The 18,601-nt window shown below is 40.0% G+C and overlaps 3 protein-coding genes across 3 annotated transcripts; 1 reads left to right on the top strand and 2 right to left on the bottom strand.

Annotated features, from left to right (window-relative positions):
- Positions 1–936: 936 nt before the first annotated feature.
- Positions 937–7,507, top strand: fkbp10b (FKBP prolyl isomerase 10b). Its single transcript, XM_029456476.1, is given in 11 exon segments — positions 937–1,318; positions 1,621–1,766; positions 2,892–3,081; positions 3,285–3,399; positions 3,401–3,431; positions 4,184–4,373; positions 4,522–4,667; positions 5,292–5,481; positions 5,567–5,709; positions 5,864–6,027; positions 6,345–7,507. Coding segments are annotated over 11 exon segments (1,707 nt in total). The 5' UTR covers positions 937–1,121; the 3' UTR covers positions 6,540–7,507.
- LOC115024691 (7-methylguanosine phosphate-specific 5'-nucleotidase-like) lies at positions 6,613–12,006 on the bottom strand. The gene is made up of 10 exons (XM_029456477.1): positions 11,819–12,006; positions 11,136–11,210; positions 10,744–10,842; positions 10,279–10,348; positions 10,115–10,161; positions 9,744–9,829; positions 9,419–9,508; positions 8,638–8,800; positions 8,227–8,427; positions 6,613–8,143 (listed from the first exon to the last, which is right to left on the bottom strand). Exons 1-10 carry the CDS (start codon positions 11,819–11,821, stop codon positions 8,024–8,026), a joined length of 954 nt encoding a protein of 317 aa, XP_029312337.1. The 5' UTR covers positions 11,822–12,006; the 3' UTR covers positions 6,613–8,023.
- Positions 12,007–12,478: 472 nt separating this feature from the next.
- On the bottom strand, positions 12,479–17,764 carry klhl11 (kelch-like family member 11). Its single transcript, XM_029456834.1, has 2 exons — positions 16,942–17,764; positions 12,479–15,830 (listed from the first exon to the last, which is right to left on the bottom strand). Exons 1-2 carry the CDS (start codon positions 17,484–17,486, stop codon positions 14,246–14,248), a joined length of 2,130 nt encoding a protein of 709 aa, XP_029312694.1. The 5' UTR covers positions 17,487–17,764; the 3' UTR covers positions 12,479–14,245.
- Positions 17,765–18,601: the final 837 nt, after the last annotated feature.

Raw genomic sequence — 18,601 nt, 5'->3', positions numbered from 1 at the left:
GAATTCTGGGATTGGGCCTTTCAAAGTTACTGTCTCAAGTTTCTCCGCACAGCTGTCACACACACTGCTGTGTTTCTTTATTTGGCACAAGAATATGCGTGCGTAAAAGTGACCGCTTGTGAGCGTTGTTGGTACTTTTTGTTCTGATGTTGTTCTGGTGTCACTCTTGTAAGTTTACTTTCAAAATAAATCTGAATAAAACACGAGATGAACTTAATAAACTTGAGTCCTATAGTTATGAAGGAAAGGTTGGGTTTTTGGATATACTATGGAAGTGTTCTGTAGTGTAATGTAGCGGATTAGAGATTTTAAAAAGTGCTTATTTTGCTTTCAGCAGTTGTTGTTCTGCTCACACTAGTCCAGGATCAATACATCTTTTTTCCCCTTCCCTTATAAATCAGTGAGACGTCTTAATGATGCTTGACCGGAAGTGAATTCGCTCACAGACGAGACTTTTTTCATCCACTTGGGACGTGTCGTCGCTACTTGTTCTTTACATTTTTCACGGCATTAATGGAAAAGCTGAAACTTTGGGGGCTCTCAGGCCACTTTACGGCTCCAAGAGGCTGATCCACAGAGGCGGATCTCTCTGCTCTCTGCAGCGGTACTGAAGAATCAAGCCAAACGAAACAACGGGCGACTTTGCTTTCAAAATAAAAGCGTAAATTTGACAATTTTTAATAAAATAAATGTAAAATCCAGTCATATTAATCAACATCATAAGTGGCCAACATTTAAAAGATTACACACCATTATATACATATTGTGTGTTAGAAATGATTATTACAAACGTTTTGGATAATTCTGTTCAATCTCCTCTGTTGTGATTTTATTTTATTTTGTAAATAAAGTAGTGGTCTTTTGTTATTGTGGTTAACTTGACAGGAGCGCTTCCCACTCCCAACTCCAACATTCCTTCCCTCTGGCTAAAAAAAAAAAAAGTCCTCTCTGTAACCTGGAGATTGTCCACGTTTACAGCATTCAGACACCGCTGCCTGCTCCACATCTGCAACCAAGGCCCTCTGCGCAAAGAGTGCATACGGCTCCAGGCCTTAAATTGATCTATTTTGTGACTATTATTTTTGTTTTGAATTCCTCTAACTTATTTGACTTCTGTAAAGATGTTTTTCTGCTGCGTATTCTTTTTCCTCCTCACTACGTGGGCATCAGTAGAGTGTAATCCCAGTCCCGTGTTAGGAGATGTAGTCGTGGACAAACAGTTCATGCCCAAAACCTGTGCAAGAGAAGCGAAAGAGGGAGATTATGTTCGCTATCACTATAACGCCACATTTGTCGACGGGAAAACATTTGATTCGAGGTAAGGTCATACGCATTTTATCTGAAATTGTCAATGCATTAATTTTAGTTTTTTGCTTAGTTCTTTGCTTTTAAAGTTGGTTATTTGTCTGCAAAGGCCCAATGCAGTTTGGTTATTTCAGAAATGTAAAACAAATTAAGAAGAGAAAAACTGAGATTTAAATGTCAAAAATAAGTTTGCATTATTCTATAAATAAATATCTACACGTATGCCCTGCACATATAGTCCTTTTTTTAAAGAGTTTGCATCCTTTTGATCCACTTCTGACATTGTTTTTATCAACATTTTGTTTTTCTCCACAGCCATCAGAAGGGAGACGCTAAGGTTGGCCTGCTCGGGGAGGGCCGGCTCATCGCTGGCGTTGACAAAGGTCTGCAGGGCATGTGTGTTAATGAACGCAGAACAATTACAGTCCCGCCCCACCTGGCCTATGGAAGTACCGGTGCAGGTAAATACAAATGTTACACAGTGAATCTTCTGCACAAATAGAAGATTTTAAAGACCCATGAATATATAGGATGTTCTAGTATTTGCAGAGTTATCATGAGTTTGAAAAATGAAAATTTCCGGTTGGCCCCAGACCCTCAGGGGCACCCAAGGCTCCAACTTGTCTATGTGGCAATTTTTTTGTAGTTATTTGTTTAATTAAAATGTTTTTGGTAATACTGAAGCATGTCTCTTGCCTTGACTTGTAGAGTGTAAAATAAATGTAGTTTTAATATATTTTGTACTTCAGTTGATTTAATGTGTGTCCATAAACACATTTGTGTCTAATTAAATTATATAGTACTACTGCAGCTGCACATGCTGGTTCTTGAGGCTCAATGGGGGCCCCGCCCCCCTGCGTAGCAGTGTTTATATTGCAGTTTAGCAGACCATTTATAGCATCTTCAAGTGTTAAGGTCTACTGCTAAATAAATGGCAACAAGAAAACTAAGAGTCTACTGCCATGTTGGCTGCTCTGTGAGGCTGTACTTGTGGCACAGTGGTGCTTTGAGCTACATGCTAACATTAGCATGCTAACAATGATAATGCTAACATGCTGATGCTACACAGATTCTATATAATGTTTTTTCATATTTATATATCTTAGTTAATCATGTTAGCATGCAAATATTTTCTAATTGGTGAAAAGTTGGCCTGGATGACAACGGATCATCATCATGGTGGCGCTAAAGAAAAGGTTAGGAGGTCACCAACGTCAATAAGCTTAATCCTCTGGGGACCGTGATTGCCTCTATTTAAATGTGGACCAATCCATGCAGTAGCTGTTGAGATTTCACATGTAAGTGAAACAATTGACAAGGTGGTGGCGCCAGAGGAAAAGTCAGGCAATCACCGAAGTCAACAAACCTTGAAGCCATGCTGCTACCACTAAAACCTGTATTGATATATTATATAAGAATCCCATAATTACCATACAGATAGTGGACATTAAGTGATAACATAAACAGATTTTTGAGTGATCTCTAACCTCAATACAGCCTGTTTACAGAGGTTTTAATTAAAGATGGGTTATAATGTTGATTTTTCTAAAGTTATTTGTCTCACCTTCATCTAACCATGTTTACAGGCGACGTGGTTCCTCCAGACACCACCCTGGTGTTTGAAATCCATCTGTTGGATCTGTGGAACAAAGCCGACCTTGTTGCCACCAAAATCATCACCACTCCCAAAGACTGCAAACGCTCCGTGATGAGAACTGACTTTGTGCGTTACCATTTCAACGGCACTCTGCTCGACGGCAGCGTCTTTGACTCCAGGTGAATTATGGCTTGGATGACTGTTGTCACTTGTAGCCCAAAGATAGTAAATATACCACAGTCAATGATGAGGTTCTTGTTTAAAGCTAAATCTTATTCTTATCTGAAACAATGCCCCGTTCGAATGACCGCTCTTTATGTGTTTGTACTGTGTCCTCCAGGTATGTTGTGTTTGACTTTGCGCTTGTATGAGCCCCACATAGCTACAACAGGAAACAGACCCACGACTCCTTAGTCGGTGAGGGTTGGCTGGTTAAGGGCATGGATGAGGGCCTGCTGGGCATGTGTGTGGGAGAGATTAGAAACATCGTCATCCCGCCCTTTCAAAGCCTACGGAGAAAAAGGATCAGGTAAGCACAAATGATGAAAACTAGAAGGGCTAAAGAGAGGTGAAAGTGGATTCGGGTGTCCCTGTTTTGCAACCGAACCCTGCTTCTCCAAACACCAGGGCAGTTTGAGTTCAGAAAAATAAAATGATGTTATAAGGAATTACCAAGCACATCCCCGAAATCTGATCAATAAAATGCATAAACATATAACATACTTAAATCTCCCCTGTGGAGAAAATAAAATTAACCACTAGTAGCGCTATGGAGCAATATTTTTAGGAGCGTGTCCCCATTTGTTTACATGTACATGGAGAGACACATATGTAAACAATTCACAATTTAAAATAATTCAAATCTCTAAGCAACATGTGAGCATAGATCAAAAATACATTAAAATTGATTTGGTGTGATGAGGATGATCCAACCTTTAAAGTGAAGCGATGTGCTTCCTTGACAAAAAGTTTTTTTCTTGTAAATTTGTTACTTTAATATTGGATAATATTACCCCCTCCCACAAAATGTTATTATTCAGTCGTCACCCTTTATTATTAATAATAATAGTAATAATAATAATTCCTTAATAAAATAAAAGCCTGGAAAGTATCAGTTAGATATAAATAAGATTCAAGTAATTAATAGTGTAACATACATTTAAAACAAATCACCAGAAGTCTATGAAAAACTACTAAAGACTACTTGTCTTTCATCTTAATGTTGCCAAGATGTCGGTAGGTGTGTGAATGTTAAAAATCCTTTATCCTCTAGCTCTCCAGGTACAGAGATCCCCTCCCAGGCGACGCTGGTGTTCAATGTCCTGCTGGTGGACATTCACAACTCAAAGGATAACCTCACCATTGAGGACCAAGTGGTACCCGAGTCGTGCACACGCAAGTCTGTGGTCGGCGATTACGTCCGGTACCACTACAACGGCACCTTCCTGAACGGGCTCACCTTTGACACCAGGTGAGCTCAGGCTGCCAGTTATATAAACATCTTTTTAAAAGTCAACTTCAATATAATTAATAATATAACATACTTTGAGATATTTGGATCACAAGAGACGACGACTCGATGTATAATTCTAATGAAAACAAACCATTGTGTCCAACAGCTACCAGAGGAACAGCACATACAACACCTACATCGGGATGGGGTATGTGATCGCAGGCATGGACCAGGCCCTGCTGGGAGTCTGCATCGGAGAGAAGCGCAAAGTCGTCATCCCTCCACACCTGGGGTATGGAGAGCAAGGAGCAGGTACGTTTCTATAGCTTTTCCTGCAGCTTGCAGTAACCAAATTCATTTTATTCGATTTAATAATAAATGTTTAGTTATTGTTCCACATCTACCTTGACAGATGTGTGTAAATACTTATTTTAACACCTTTGGACTGTCTGTCAGACAAAAGAAAAACAATTTAATGTCATTCTGGGCTCTGGGAAATTGTGATTTTTAATTTTTCCACAATTGTCTGACATTTTATAGACTTTCTTCGAATAACTTGACGATGATAAAGAGATGCAATTAGCCTGATAATCAGACTAAATTATGGAAAACAGATCACATACTTTCATGGTCACACTTCTCATCTAAATATGAAAAGAATATTTCCCAATACTGTATATTACTTCTACTACTAATAATAAACTTTCAAAATGCAGCACAAAGTGATTTACAATAAGGGAAAAAGGCAAAGAATGAACATAAAAACAGGGATAGAATGCCAAATAAGATGGAAAACAAAACGCATGTTATTAATAGTAACAATAAGATGAAATAGAAAGCATAACATAAGGATGGAAACTCCATATTTGAGATTTTAATCCAAAAACTTGAGTACACTGTCTACGCAGATAAAATAACTGTGTGTGGTCTGTCTAGGTGATATCATCCCACGTTCTGCTGTGCTGGTGTTTCACATTCACGTCATCGACTTCCACAACCCCAACGACACGGTGAGCATCCAGGTCACCCACAAGCCCGAGGCGTGTAACGCGTCCACCGAGGTGAACGACCTCGTCCGCTACCACTACAACTGCACCCTGGTGGACGGCACGCCGCTCTTTTCATCGTAAGTCCCCCCCAGACATCCCATATTTGTTTTAACACTCATGTTACAGTACCACTTTAATTTGTCCAATCCACGTCGTCCTCAGACACGACTATGAGCACCTTCAGGACGCAGTGCTGGGGTCGGACAAGGTGATCGACGGGCTGGACGAAGGCTTGAGAGGCATGTGTGTGGGAGAGAAGAGGGTGGTAACGGTGCCACCTCACCTCGGACACGGAGAAAAAGGAGGTGAGACTCGCGATATCAGTGTTGTTTGAATAATATTTATTTATATATATTAGGTTTTTTAACCCTTACAGCCTCTTAAAGTCCTGAACTACATGTTTTGATTTACTAAACTGCTAAGAGGTAAACCCATACTTTGTGCTTTCTCTCCAGTCAGCCACTGGTGTGCCAAGCAGTGCGGTGTTGGTCTTTGATATTGAACTGATGAGCTTTGAGAAGGGAGTGCCGCCTGGTTACCTGTTTGTGTGGCTCGAGGAGAGCCCTGCAGACTTGTTTGAAGCCCTGGACATCAACAAGAACAAAGAGGTTCCCCAGGAGGAGGTACGTTACCCCTTACAGTGTCAACACCTCCTACAATATTTCACATGGCAGATGAGAGCCCCTAAAAGTATTTATTAACCAAGTTCTTTCTATAGATTTACTGTGCAATGTCACAGTCTTGTCTTCCATGAAAAGGTCATAGTATAGCATGCCATATGTACAGCGCTTAGCGTCCTCTGCTTTCCCCAAAGGCCTGGTAAAATGCCAGGACAACTCAAGGTATGCCGTGGTTATATGCATGCACATTAATGTTAGTTATACCTCACAGCACGCTGGTATTGATTGGTGACGCTCTTTTATCTGTTGACACATTCTAGTTTGGAGAGTTCATCAAGCTGCAGGTGACGGACGGAAAAGGTCGCATAAAGCCTGGAATGATCATGGAGCAGGTTATTATCGACATGTTCAACAACCAGGACAGAAATAGCGATGGAGTGATCACGGCAGACGAACTCAAACTGAAAGTAGATGAGGACAAGGAAAGGGAAGACGCGAGGCACGAGGAGTTGTGATGAGGATAAACACTTTTATTCTCTCTCAGGGATAAACCCCAACACCTTAAAAACAAGCAGCGAGAGACATTTTCCATACATCATCATGGTTTAATAATTTCTGTACCACATTGGACTGTTTTTTTTTTAATTGACAGGGCGAGTGTAAAGTCTTTTTTTGTGGAGTTCTGTGTTGTCTTTGATAGTTGTATTTCAGAAAACCAAACAAGCACCTTTATTTGTCCTTGAAAGTCACATTAATTAAAATGTTTTTAAGAAAAAGAAAATTGTTTTGTTTTTCTAGGACTATCCCATCTAAGTAAGTGGAGTACTCTTTTAAGCCGAATACTGTCTTTGTGTGATGAAAGAAAAACACATCGGGCAGTAAGAAAGCAGGTCGTCTGGAAACATTGCGACTTTGAAACACTCTTCATCCTGCACCAGAAATATGCAAAAGAAGAGCATCATTGGAAATCAATGTTTTTTTCCACTGATGGCATGTTAAATGGAGTTGGTTGATATTGGTGGGAAACTAATGGATACTGGTAGCTTAAAAGGTTCTTAATTCAAACTTCAGAGCGGAGGGATTGCCTCTACATGGAAAACAATTGAAAAATGTTGATTTTAAAAGGATAGTTTTAAGCTGAGATGAGCACACTTACACGTTAGTCCATATTCATCATTACATAACATCTATAGTAAAGTGCAACTAGCTCAATGTTAGCTCATCATTTCTAGCAGCCACAATGTTTTAGTTAAAATAATTACCACAGATTGTATGTTTTTCTTCACTTTTACAGAAACAAATGTTTAGAATAACTGCTACAATAGTTTACAGACTGATAGCATCCCTGTCAAGTTAGATGATGAAGTAGAACACATGGCAGATGAAGAGTTTTACGTCTTTGCTCACACACACACACACACACACACACACACACACACACACACACACACACACACACACACACACACACACACACACACGAGCTCAATGTAAGATACAAGTAAAGCGTGGAATGTTTTATGCTTAAAGGAGTGAGAAGAGGACAGAGATTTAGAAATGCAACCTGTAATTGTTTAGACTGACATCTTTAAGAAGTTGCTGGTTTGTTTTGAAATAAAGACAATATAAATGATCCACTGAGTTCTGTTAAAGTAGCACATTGTTATTCTGGTAGTAAAGTTTCTATCAAGCACCCATTATTAATCCTGATCAAACATATTAAACAGCAGGAAGAACAAAGTTTTACTCAAAGCTCAGCCCTATAAAAGTCTGAAGTCATAAATAACAGATTCTACTTAAATAAGTTGCAAATGCGTGACCTGATTTAGATTTAAACCTTTGAACTTTGGTAGGATGGGTTTGATATACAGTCAAAACAGTGTAAAAATAAAAAGTTCAGGTTTGAGGTAAGCGATGTGATTGTCCAGCCTGCAACATGATGAATGGAGTGAACGAGTGCATCTGTGTACATGTGTCATGAAGTTCCTCCTTGTGTGTCTCACTTGTTGTCTCTCGATGAGGTAATGTGTCTGAGGATGGCGTTGGGAACGTCCATCGTCTCGTCCTTCACCAGCACAACGTCAAAGGACTTGACGTATGACTCTTTTCTCTCGTCCACCTGGAAGACGCAGACACTTGAGAACCCAAATTCTGAAACTCAATGTGTTGCTAAAAGATAATAACAAGATACGTTAGACCGACCTGGTCGTTGAGGAAGCCGATGGTGAGGATGTTCTGGTGCTCCGACACGCCGTCAGCCATGGTCAGGTCTCCTAAAGAGTCTCCCAGCAGCAGCACGTTGGGTCGACCCTGCAGCTCTCGGAGGCCGGCTGCATGTGACAGAGCACCTTCCCTCTTGTTGAAAGTGTGGATCAGTTGACCTTTGAAGGCTTGCAGGACCCCCTTATGAACAACACAATGCTCAGTTAAGGTTCCTGTAACGTCATACAAAGATGACCGAAGCTGGTGGAGTGAAATCATGTTGATGCTCGTAATGTTTGGCAATAAGAATTAATAGTTATGTTGCACTTAAGGTGCATGAAGTACTTTTACTGATATCTATTAGCAAACAAGAGGAAATGTACTAAATAGAACAGAGATCATAAAACTCACAGTTTGGTCAAAGTCCATGTAGTTGGAGATGATGTGGACATTGGGATGGAAGACTTGGTTCTGTCGAATCACCTCCTCCAGGACGTCTCCAACACCAGCCGAGAAGATCAACAGCGGGACCTGCTGCTCCGTCAGACAGTCAAAAAACACTTTGTAGCCGTCCCTAAAGAAAAAACACACACACACACAGTTTTGGTCATCCTGGAAACAAGAAGTTATATTGGTGTAATCTATCTTCAACAATGTATTTGATTAATAATAATTTCAATTATATCCCATGAAATTATTGCAATGTTTTAATTTCTCCAATTTCTTGTGAAATTAAATAGAATATTATCTGCAGAACAAGTATTCAGATCCTTTACAAAAGTATTAATACCAAACTGTGAAAATACTCCACAAGTAATAGTACTGCATTCAAAACCTTACTTAAGTAAAAGTATGCAAATATAAAGTAAAAGTGTCCCTGTCTGTTTTACTAATATAAATGATGCTTTTGGATTAATATTACTGCTGCATTAATGTGTATATTGCATTTTCCTGCTGTAGTTGTTTATTGTTGTGCTGACAACACCTTTATATACTGTTAGGTAGTTTAATCTACAGCAATGCATCATATTATATAAGATCATCATATGTTTAAAGCGTTGTTGTTTAGTGAGAACCAAAGAAAGAAAAGAACAGCCCTGTTTTCAGCTCCAGTAGTTTTTTTAAGAGTTTATTTATGCAAGATAATCTTCTCAACCCCTAAAAGGAACACTAATATGAGCATAGTGCAAACCTGAGCATAGCGCTGGATTCCTTGACAGCCTGGGACAGCATGTCCTTCCTGATCCTCTGTTGAATCAGCAGCTCATGGACTTTAGTCCACCTGCAGAGAGCAACACACATCATCTCAATTGGGTTTGATTCACTTTTCTGTAGTCTTTTCAAGAAGTAGAGTTTCAAAGATATTTTTTAAATGCTATCATGTCTGCGTTCAACGGGTCCACACAACACTGAGAAAAATCACAAGTGTGTAATTTGTCAATGTAAAATAAAAAAATCCAAAAGCTTTATTAAAACAGACAGGTGTTATTATTTAGATCAGTGTGTTTGTTTCTTACCACTCCACCATGAGAGGCTGCTTTTCTTCAGCAGTCCTGCCAGCATCGATCTCTATGGGATAATAGGTGTTCAACAGCTCCCTCATCTGCAGTGGACCAACAAAAAAACACTGAGCAAATATTTACAGATCACCTGCAAGGGAGGAATCGGTATGTACTTGCTGAGACAACAAGAATTGCAGACAAGCAAACATTAGTTTAGCTAGCACTTCATGGTCTGCAACAATGTTTGGATATGTCAATATCATTGTGCATGGCACTGCACAAATACAAACAGCTGCAGTTCCTACTGTGGGGATATTAGTGTAAAATGGACCCATTATCTTTTAAATTGTAGACTTTTTAATGACTTATGATAGTAGTACAACTACCTTTTTAGTGCAATCTTCATTGATCAACAACCGGTTATCCAGGATGTCTAGAAAAAGAAAGGAAAACAGGCTTGTAGCAGTTTCAGACAAAAAAGTGAATGAACTACTTGACCGAGATGCAGCTCTTGTGCAAAGAGTCAGTTTTCTGTGGTCCGTTTCCTTACTGTGCGTGGTGGGGACTCTCTTTCCATTGTGGGCAAATCTGGTCAGCGTCATATCGAAGTCTGAGATTACCTGAGGAAGTATGACTATTTAGATCAGAATAATTGTACCCAATACTACCAACGTTTATGCACAACCAGCACACTGACAAACAAGCAGACTACTAACAGGACAGATTATCAGTAATCTGTTTTCATGTGAGGACCAAGGTTTTGGCAATGGTGCAGTAGTCAAATCTAATTTCAGTCTATATAACTTTAACTTTTAAGGAATGCACTAGTCTGGACTCTCTAATTAGACGAACATGAGCATTGAATCAGAGCATGAGTAACTGCTGACTATAAATGTCACTATCCACCTCTTTACATCCAGGAACACCAGGATCCTATTATGTTTTGGTTTAATTTAAAGTATTTGACTCAAGAGTATATTCTTACTTCTGATGCAATGCTGCACAGTTCACTCACCTGCAGGCTGCCTGCACCTGCGCGTTGCATGGTGTGGATTGTGTCCTCCACTCTGCCGCGATCCCTCATCAGCACCGAGCACTTTGCCAGCTCTGGGATCTGAACAGAGAAGTGTTTAGTCTTGTAATGCATGTTTATCCAGACACAGAGAGCAGAACAGAAGAAAAGTGATGGGGCATGTGCATGGAGGATATGGTACATGCTTGCACTTTAGTTAATATCAAGTTAATATTCATGTTTTTCAGTTATGCATACTGGTCAGGCATCATCTTTCTTTTAGTGTATGCACATAAATGCATCTTAAACCCAGCACACATACAGATACTTTCAAGCGAGAATTATAACTATGTAAAGTTTCTCCCATTGTCTTTTATTCAGGAGAGCTTCCTCACCTCAGACTTGGTCAGCTGGTGCCAGATTGCGAGGACAGTCCGCACCGGTGTGTAGATCCAGGGAATATGGTATATCTGCACGTAAAGCCAGGAAGAAAACTCGTTTTGATAATGCTTGATTTTACAGGTCTCTAATTTCCTGGACACAACTGGTAATTTCCTTATAAATAAAAAGGCTAATTTTAGGGGAAATAGAGGTAATGTTCAAATACAATTACTCTAAATGAATTCCTATGGGTACCCATTGGAGTATTTTAATCAGCTTAACTGGACATGCAAAAATATTTGATGACAGGCAAGCATATAATTCAATATATATGGAGAATAAAATGTCCAATTATAAATTAAAACAATTATAATATTCACTTGGGTTTAAATTGAGCTGTTCTTTCAAGGAGACGTCTTAAATTAGGGTTAATTCATAGGATTTAAACAGAGCCCATACCTTAAATCTAGTTATAATTACAGTCTATTTGCTGTACCGCTAGCTGCTAAGATAACAAACTAAATAAATTAAATGTGTGTATTCAGTGGGATTACACACCCTGTTTTATACGCTATGCAAAAGTACCCTATATTTGAATGAAACACATATCAGTTGGTTGTTTTACGATAAAAACATCTGAACATATTATAACGTTAACAGTTTAACTACAATAAATCTGCTGGCTGTTACAACTTACCATTTTCAAACGGAGAACTGAGGTGTTGACAGCTATCCGGAACCGTTAAAGTACATAATGTTAAACAACAACAACGTGTTATATCTAAAAATATATATTATAGCGTTATTAATAAAATAGTCTGCACTACTAACAGTTTACATGCGACTGACGGTTTGAATGTTTTGTTTACAATTAGTTTGTTGCATCCACAGCATTCCCCCGCTTCTACGTAATAAACACAAAGGTTCCGACACACTTTCGTTCCTACTTCAGTGAAGACATTCTCGCCAACGACGTGGTACCAAATAACATCACATTATTTTTAAGCAAACTTAGAAATTAGTTGTTCCTGAAAGTATCTTCAAATTAGCCTAATGGCTAAATAAAGTAGCTACAGTAAAGTCAATAAAATTAATATGTATCAACGCGTTGCAAAATGCTATCAGGACAGCACTAGGATTACGTTGCAATCAGTAGACTTGAGTGGCTCTTTGTAAAAATGTATGGCCAGCTTCCATAAAGTAATACAATGTAACTATATATCTATATTATGGTTTTACTAAAGAATACTGTGATTTACAGATATTGCTATATATGGCAACACACCAGTGGTTTATCTCCGTCATAACAAAAACGCATGATTGAAGAGACATATATATCCTCAGAGATGACAACAAACTGGTTTCATAATTTATTGCAAATGTCTGTACACTTTCTTGCTCTTGCACATACAAATGGAATGACACTATATGTAACACAGCAGGCCTACACATGGCTGCATGAAATCTGAATATATGGCACTGAAAAATCATACTTTCATCAAAATCAAACTTAACAAAATGATGCAAACCTGGAAGAATTCTGAAATTGAAACCTTGGTAAACTACTGTCATCGACTGAAATCTGCCTATGTTCATGTGGTTGCACTTCACATGATCTTTTCTTTTTGAAAATTCAAAACCTCCACATACAACTCAATTTATTTCCATTCATCAATTAATAATGTTCACATAATGTACAGTGTACATTATGTTAGCGGAAAACTGGTAACCTTACAAAGCCTTATTAGATAATATTTATAGAGAGCTTGGCTGGGGATACCACAGGCTATTTCAACAGCGCCTGTACACTGCGCTGAGCAACTGGTCCACACAACATTGTGTTTTGAGTCAGAGGATGGAAGTCAAAAAAAGCAACACTGTACAATGTTTAAGTCAACAATCAAGGTCTTTTAGTGCAGATAATACAGTTAATTCAACTGTATTAATAAAAAGGGACAGCTGGGATTTTATGGCACATTTGGGAACATGGAGAGAACCATGCACACATACATAACAGCCTTGTGGTCGAATGTGTTTCACACATTTCAAAGTGCAGTGAGACAAAGTAAGAGGCAGTACTAATTCTGCCAGAAGCACAAAGGCAGAACAAACACAACAATCAACAAAGCCACTGTCTTTAATCACTTCAGCCATTAGTCAGTGTCCTAACCACATGGAATGGGACAACACATTTTTAATTTAAATAAAAATAGACCTCCTTCTCATCATTATTATGCCGTTCTATCTTTCAAGCTATGCAACAACCTAGGAAATAAAATAAAACAATATTTGACCAGGTGAAATACTTAAGAAATAAATCATACACCTTTAAACAAATAAAAAGTGTTGTACAATATCTAAAGAGCAATGCACATACTTTAGTGCAACACTGTATTAAGCAAGCTTATGTTTTAATGAGGGGAGAACATATCATCACTGAACATCCTGCTCCCCAACATGTGCTTTGCTCAATACTTAGGTTGTGCTACAAATATTCTGAAACATGATTGTCTGTTCAAGTAGGGCATACATGTACAATCTAAAATCTACATTTAGATATTTTAAACCCTACAGTGCAAAAAAAGCATGATGGAAACTGGAGGTAGAAGACAAATTAGTAACAAGTTAAAGCTCAGCTGGTTGTTACAGTAAGGTAATTATCCCCACACTTCTAATGTATAATCATCTACGAACTTACATCACAATAAACAGACATCATTTACTTTGCTAAGTTTACATCTCCACACAACACTGAAATTTCACCTAAAAGTGTGAATGTCAACTGTCTTGAACATACGTTGACATTGTGAGGTGTTAACACAGAACACATATAAAGCTACAGTTGTTTAGCAATGAAAATCAACAATCTTTTTAGAGAATGTCACAGCAATTAAAGTTTAATTGGCTAGCAGAATAAAACTAAGGCATACTAATTATAATTTAAGACTGATAATTTAGTAGCATGTCTGGCTAATTCTTACATTTAAAAAAAGCTAATCTAAACCAGCCCCAGGTAAGTCCATGCAAATATTTCACCTCAATAAAAGAAAAATAAATAAGGTTAAAGTTGTGTTGTCGCAACAAGGCATTTATCAGCAGATTAAGTGCTTGCTAGAAGAAGCTCTCAACATTCGATTTGAGACTGCAGCTGTCTGCGCAGAGTGAGGGTGCGTCGATGGAGCTGCTGCATCTGCTGCATGCGGTCTCGCTGGCGAGCCAGGTTCTGGGGCATGGGGTAGTGCTGGCAGCCGTGCAGATAATGGTACGGGATGCGCATGTGACAGGCTGCGGCTCTGCAGCGTGGCTGAGGTAAGGGGGGCAGCAGCATCCAGCGCTTCCTCTCAGCACAGTAACGGTAGGCCTCCTTGCGGTACTGCTTGTCCATGTTGCTGCAGTTCCTCCAGCCGCCAATGATGAATATGTCTTCATCCAGGTAGCAAACAGCCGCACCCTCCATGCTAATGACCTCTGGAGGCAGGCTGTCGAGGATGTCGTCAGAGATATTTTTGCTTATTTTCTGCTGAGCAGTCTCAAGTGTTACCTTGTAGCTCTTTGCGCAACAAGAAGCTGTGTGGTAGAAGTTAGTGGATGCAACAGCCATTTGAAAACTACAGTAATTATCAATAAGCGGTAAGGAGTCCACTTCCTGCCACTTGTGAGTCTCTGCATCGTAGCGGGTGGTCACAGTGCTCAGTCCGTCCTCATTATCCATGTCTACAGGAGTCCTGGCCATCACGTAGATGTAGCGGTCCTCTACGCTCACCGTTTTTACATCTCGCAGTATCTTGGGTGCTGGCTCGAGATTGTGCCACTCGTCCTGCTCAGGCTCGTAGACAGTAACATCCTTAAAGCCTGGACTGAAGTTGCCATGACCACCGATGCTGTAGAGCAAGTCTTTGACACACGTGAGGCCGAAGGAGTGCTTGCGGGTGGTCAGGCTGCTGACCTGCTCCCAGGTGTTGAGGTTGGGGTTGAAGCGCTCCACCGTCTTGGCGAAGCCCGGCTCCATGGAGCCTGCCACATAAACATGGCTGTCAGTGACTGCAATAGCATGTCCGTCGAGGTGGTTGTGAATGTGTGGCAGGTTTACCCAACGGTCCTCAGCAACAAAGTAGCCCACACACTCACTCAGATAGTCTCCACCTTCTGAAACACCACCCACTACCATGATTACGTCCATGTTCTGGCCTAGACGAGGCTGGATTGAGGCCATGTAGGAGGCACAGAGCTCTAAATCAGCTGACTTGAGGTTCTCAAAGTGAACAGCGTGGACCTCGAGGGCGTCAGACACCAGTTGTTGACAGGCTGCATTGTTTGCCACTAAGGGCTCCTTCCTCACCACCCGTGTCAGGTAGGTAGGAGAAATCTGAGGCAGCCGTAAAAGACTGAACAGCTCCTCAAATTGCTTCTCTCTCTCGTCTGCGTTTTGGCGCACCCATTTTACTATGGCCTCAAACAACTCCTGTTCAGAATCCACAGTGATTCCCGAGTCTGACAGCCAGTCCCGCACCAGGTGAAATGGCAATGTGAAGAATTCCTCGTTGCTGATTATTTTGTGGAAGTTTCTTCTAATTGTCTTGGCGGCTCCCAGGGCCAGCTGGTCCAAGGTGTACATGTGGGCGAGGCTGTGCACTGCTACACAGTTGGATAAGTTCAACTTCTTCATCAGGAACTCTCCACAGAAGTTCTTCAGCTGCGGCAACAGGAACCTGTGTGAACATGTCATAATTATCACACCAGTAAAAAAGGAGTTTGGACTAGAAAGGGTGAACTCAGCAGTAAAAGCAGATGGAACTACAGACTGCATACAGCACTCTGAAACATTAGATATTAGGTACAAATATTAGCTATTATATTATTAAGTAAAAACCCATTCTAGAAACATGGATACCCAACAGGAACCAAGACACCGTCTGCTCCTAAACACTTACTTTTGAATTCTTGCACTGATGTTTATTGCGGTACCATGCTTCTATAACCTTAATTGCAGGTGCTTTTACCTGGGCTGCAAATAATATCCCCGGTGCTTGTTAAACTTACCTACCAAACGGCATGTACTTTTGGGGCTATATGTTGCAGCTAACTGAAGTTTTTGATATACATAGGTCACCTCAAACGGCTGCTTAGAATACAATAGACAGTGAATAAAAGGTCAAACGTTTTGACTTATCACAGAAGGAAAAGCACATGTGTTACATTAACGAGTATTAAGCTAATGACAGTGTGACAGGGAACCAGCAGGCACAATACCAGGACCCTGAAATGTTTTTCAAAAGTCCTATTTTTATTTCCCAAATATTTTGGGAGTTTTGTGGTTCTTGTTTTAAGTTATTTTAGCTGATTAGGCCTATGCCCAGGTTGAAGATGGTGAATGCATTAACAAAAAATAGTAACAGGTAACAGGTGCAACAACAGTCAGGCACACACTAATCAGTCCTGGCTTAAACACCTGTGTGGGCACACCATTAATGTGTAAGGTAAACAAACCTAATATATTACTTGAGCCACATCTATTTCCCAGTAGGCTCACTAGTAATAGTATGGCTATTTTATTAGACCACCCCCAAAATGTATATATTTGGCTGATAATTAGGCCAATATACCTGCCAGATGCACTTTGCTGACTTCTTTTCTTAAATAAATTGGCTAACTATGGACTGCCAAGACCCACAGGTGTGTAAACTCCAAACAAGTTACACTCACTGATGTAATGAGGACACAGACAAGGTGTGGCTCATTTAACTGTAGAAACAAGCAATCAGCACTTCCGTGTAAAAGGAAGATATTATTATTCTCATGTATGGTTGAAGAATAATTTACCTGTCAGCCAGTTCCAACACTTCATGCACATTGGCAGTGGTTACCCTGATTTGTCCTGTGTACATGAACTGTATGACACTCTCTACTGTTTCTGGGTCGGGTCCGGTTGCCGAGCTCCATTCTTTGAGCTCCACTCGCCCTGACAGAGACTCCGAAAACTGTCCGCCCAGCAGCAGCGTGAAGTACTGCGACGCCGCGGATAACACTGAGCGGTGGGCGGATAAGGTCTGGACCCTCTCCTCCTCAGACACCACACCGGAGCTGAAGACTAGGGTCACGTCGCAAAACAGCCCCGACTTCCTCTGCTCGTTCTGCCGCCGGGAGAGCTCTGAGCAGTAGGCAGAGCAGGTAAAGTCCTCGGCCTCCTCAGGTTCCCCGTCACCTGTTAGCGCGCCCTGTGCGCAGCTGCTCCGGTCCTCTGGCGCTTCTGCTGCCGCTGCCATACCGCAGTGGGATAGACTAAGAGGCAAATTGAGGCTCTGTATCTTTGGGAACAACTCATAAGCATATATAACACACGTAAATAAACATTCAAAAACTGACATGCATGCGCAGCGTTCACAGCCTTGGTCGAAAAACAGGAGTGCTCACTTCCGTCTTTAAGAATATACCAAATTTACTCTATTTTGTCCGGAGAGTCAAGAGTCAATAGATGGCTCTGAGAAAATCTACGTCCACACGAGAGATCCATGTCCTGGACGCAAAAACTGAAAAGTCCGACATGTTTTCGATGTTTGACGTTATGACGTATTAACACGTCTGTTTGAACGAAATGTAACTTTGTTTAAAGGATGCATCGTATTCGCGCATGCGTGTTGCGAAGTATCTAACCGCTGGTGCAGCTGGTGATGTGCACTTCGCTTGTTGTTGCATCCTGGAATAGACTAACATCAATTTAATTTATTAATTAACAATCCTAATTTCTGCCGCACTTAACATTGTTTATAATTAGCTTACTACTTTAGCCAAATTTTTATTTCTTGAAGAAATGACCATCTTATATTACATTTAAACAAACACTATCCTATTTAAAAACCCGTTTATAAAATAATTAACTTTATTGCAAACTGGTCAATATTGTTCCTGATTAAGTAAACCTCTGGTTTATATGCTACGTTATTTTATCTTGTCTTGTACTACATTCAGTGAATACTTCAAAATAATTTTCTCAAAAGTAAAAACCATCAGTTTAATGTAATAATCATACCCTTACTTGGCAAGCATAAATCATATTCAGTCCAATAATTACAAGTCATATTTAGTGTCCGGTAATATTTGCTCATGTTTAGTTTGGTAAGTCACAGCTGACTAACCCTGCGCTTTACACCTCTATTGTACAGACTAAACACATTTACTGGGAGGAAATGCATTTAATTATGACTGTCATTGTTCATATGTGCTGGGTGCAACAAAAACAGATTGCGTGTAATTTGTGGTCAGCTGAATATTTCAAATGGTCATATCCTCTACCTGTTAATTTGCATTTGAACTTTAGTCTGAGTTCATATATTTTATTTCGATAAAGGGTGCTACAGAGTTGGTATTTATGCAACATACACTTGTTATTGCAGTATAAAAAAAGTCAAATTAACTACTTTCAATAAACCTCATTTGAATCAAGAGCCTTTTTTACTACATTTACCATTACTCTTTTAATTTC

The sequence above is a fragment of the Cottoperca gobio genome, chromosome 19 (genome assembly GCF_900634415.1).
Source record: "Cottoperca gobio chromosome 19, fCotGob3.1, whole genome shotgun sequence".
In the NCBI taxonomy this organism is placed as follows: domain Eukaryota; kingdom Metazoa; phylum Chordata; class Actinopteri; order Perciformes; family Bovichtidae; genus Cottoperca; species Cottoperca gobio.
The sequence above is the reverse complement of the archived record's forward strand: the minus strand, read 5'-3'. Positions and strand labels throughout refer to the sequence as shown.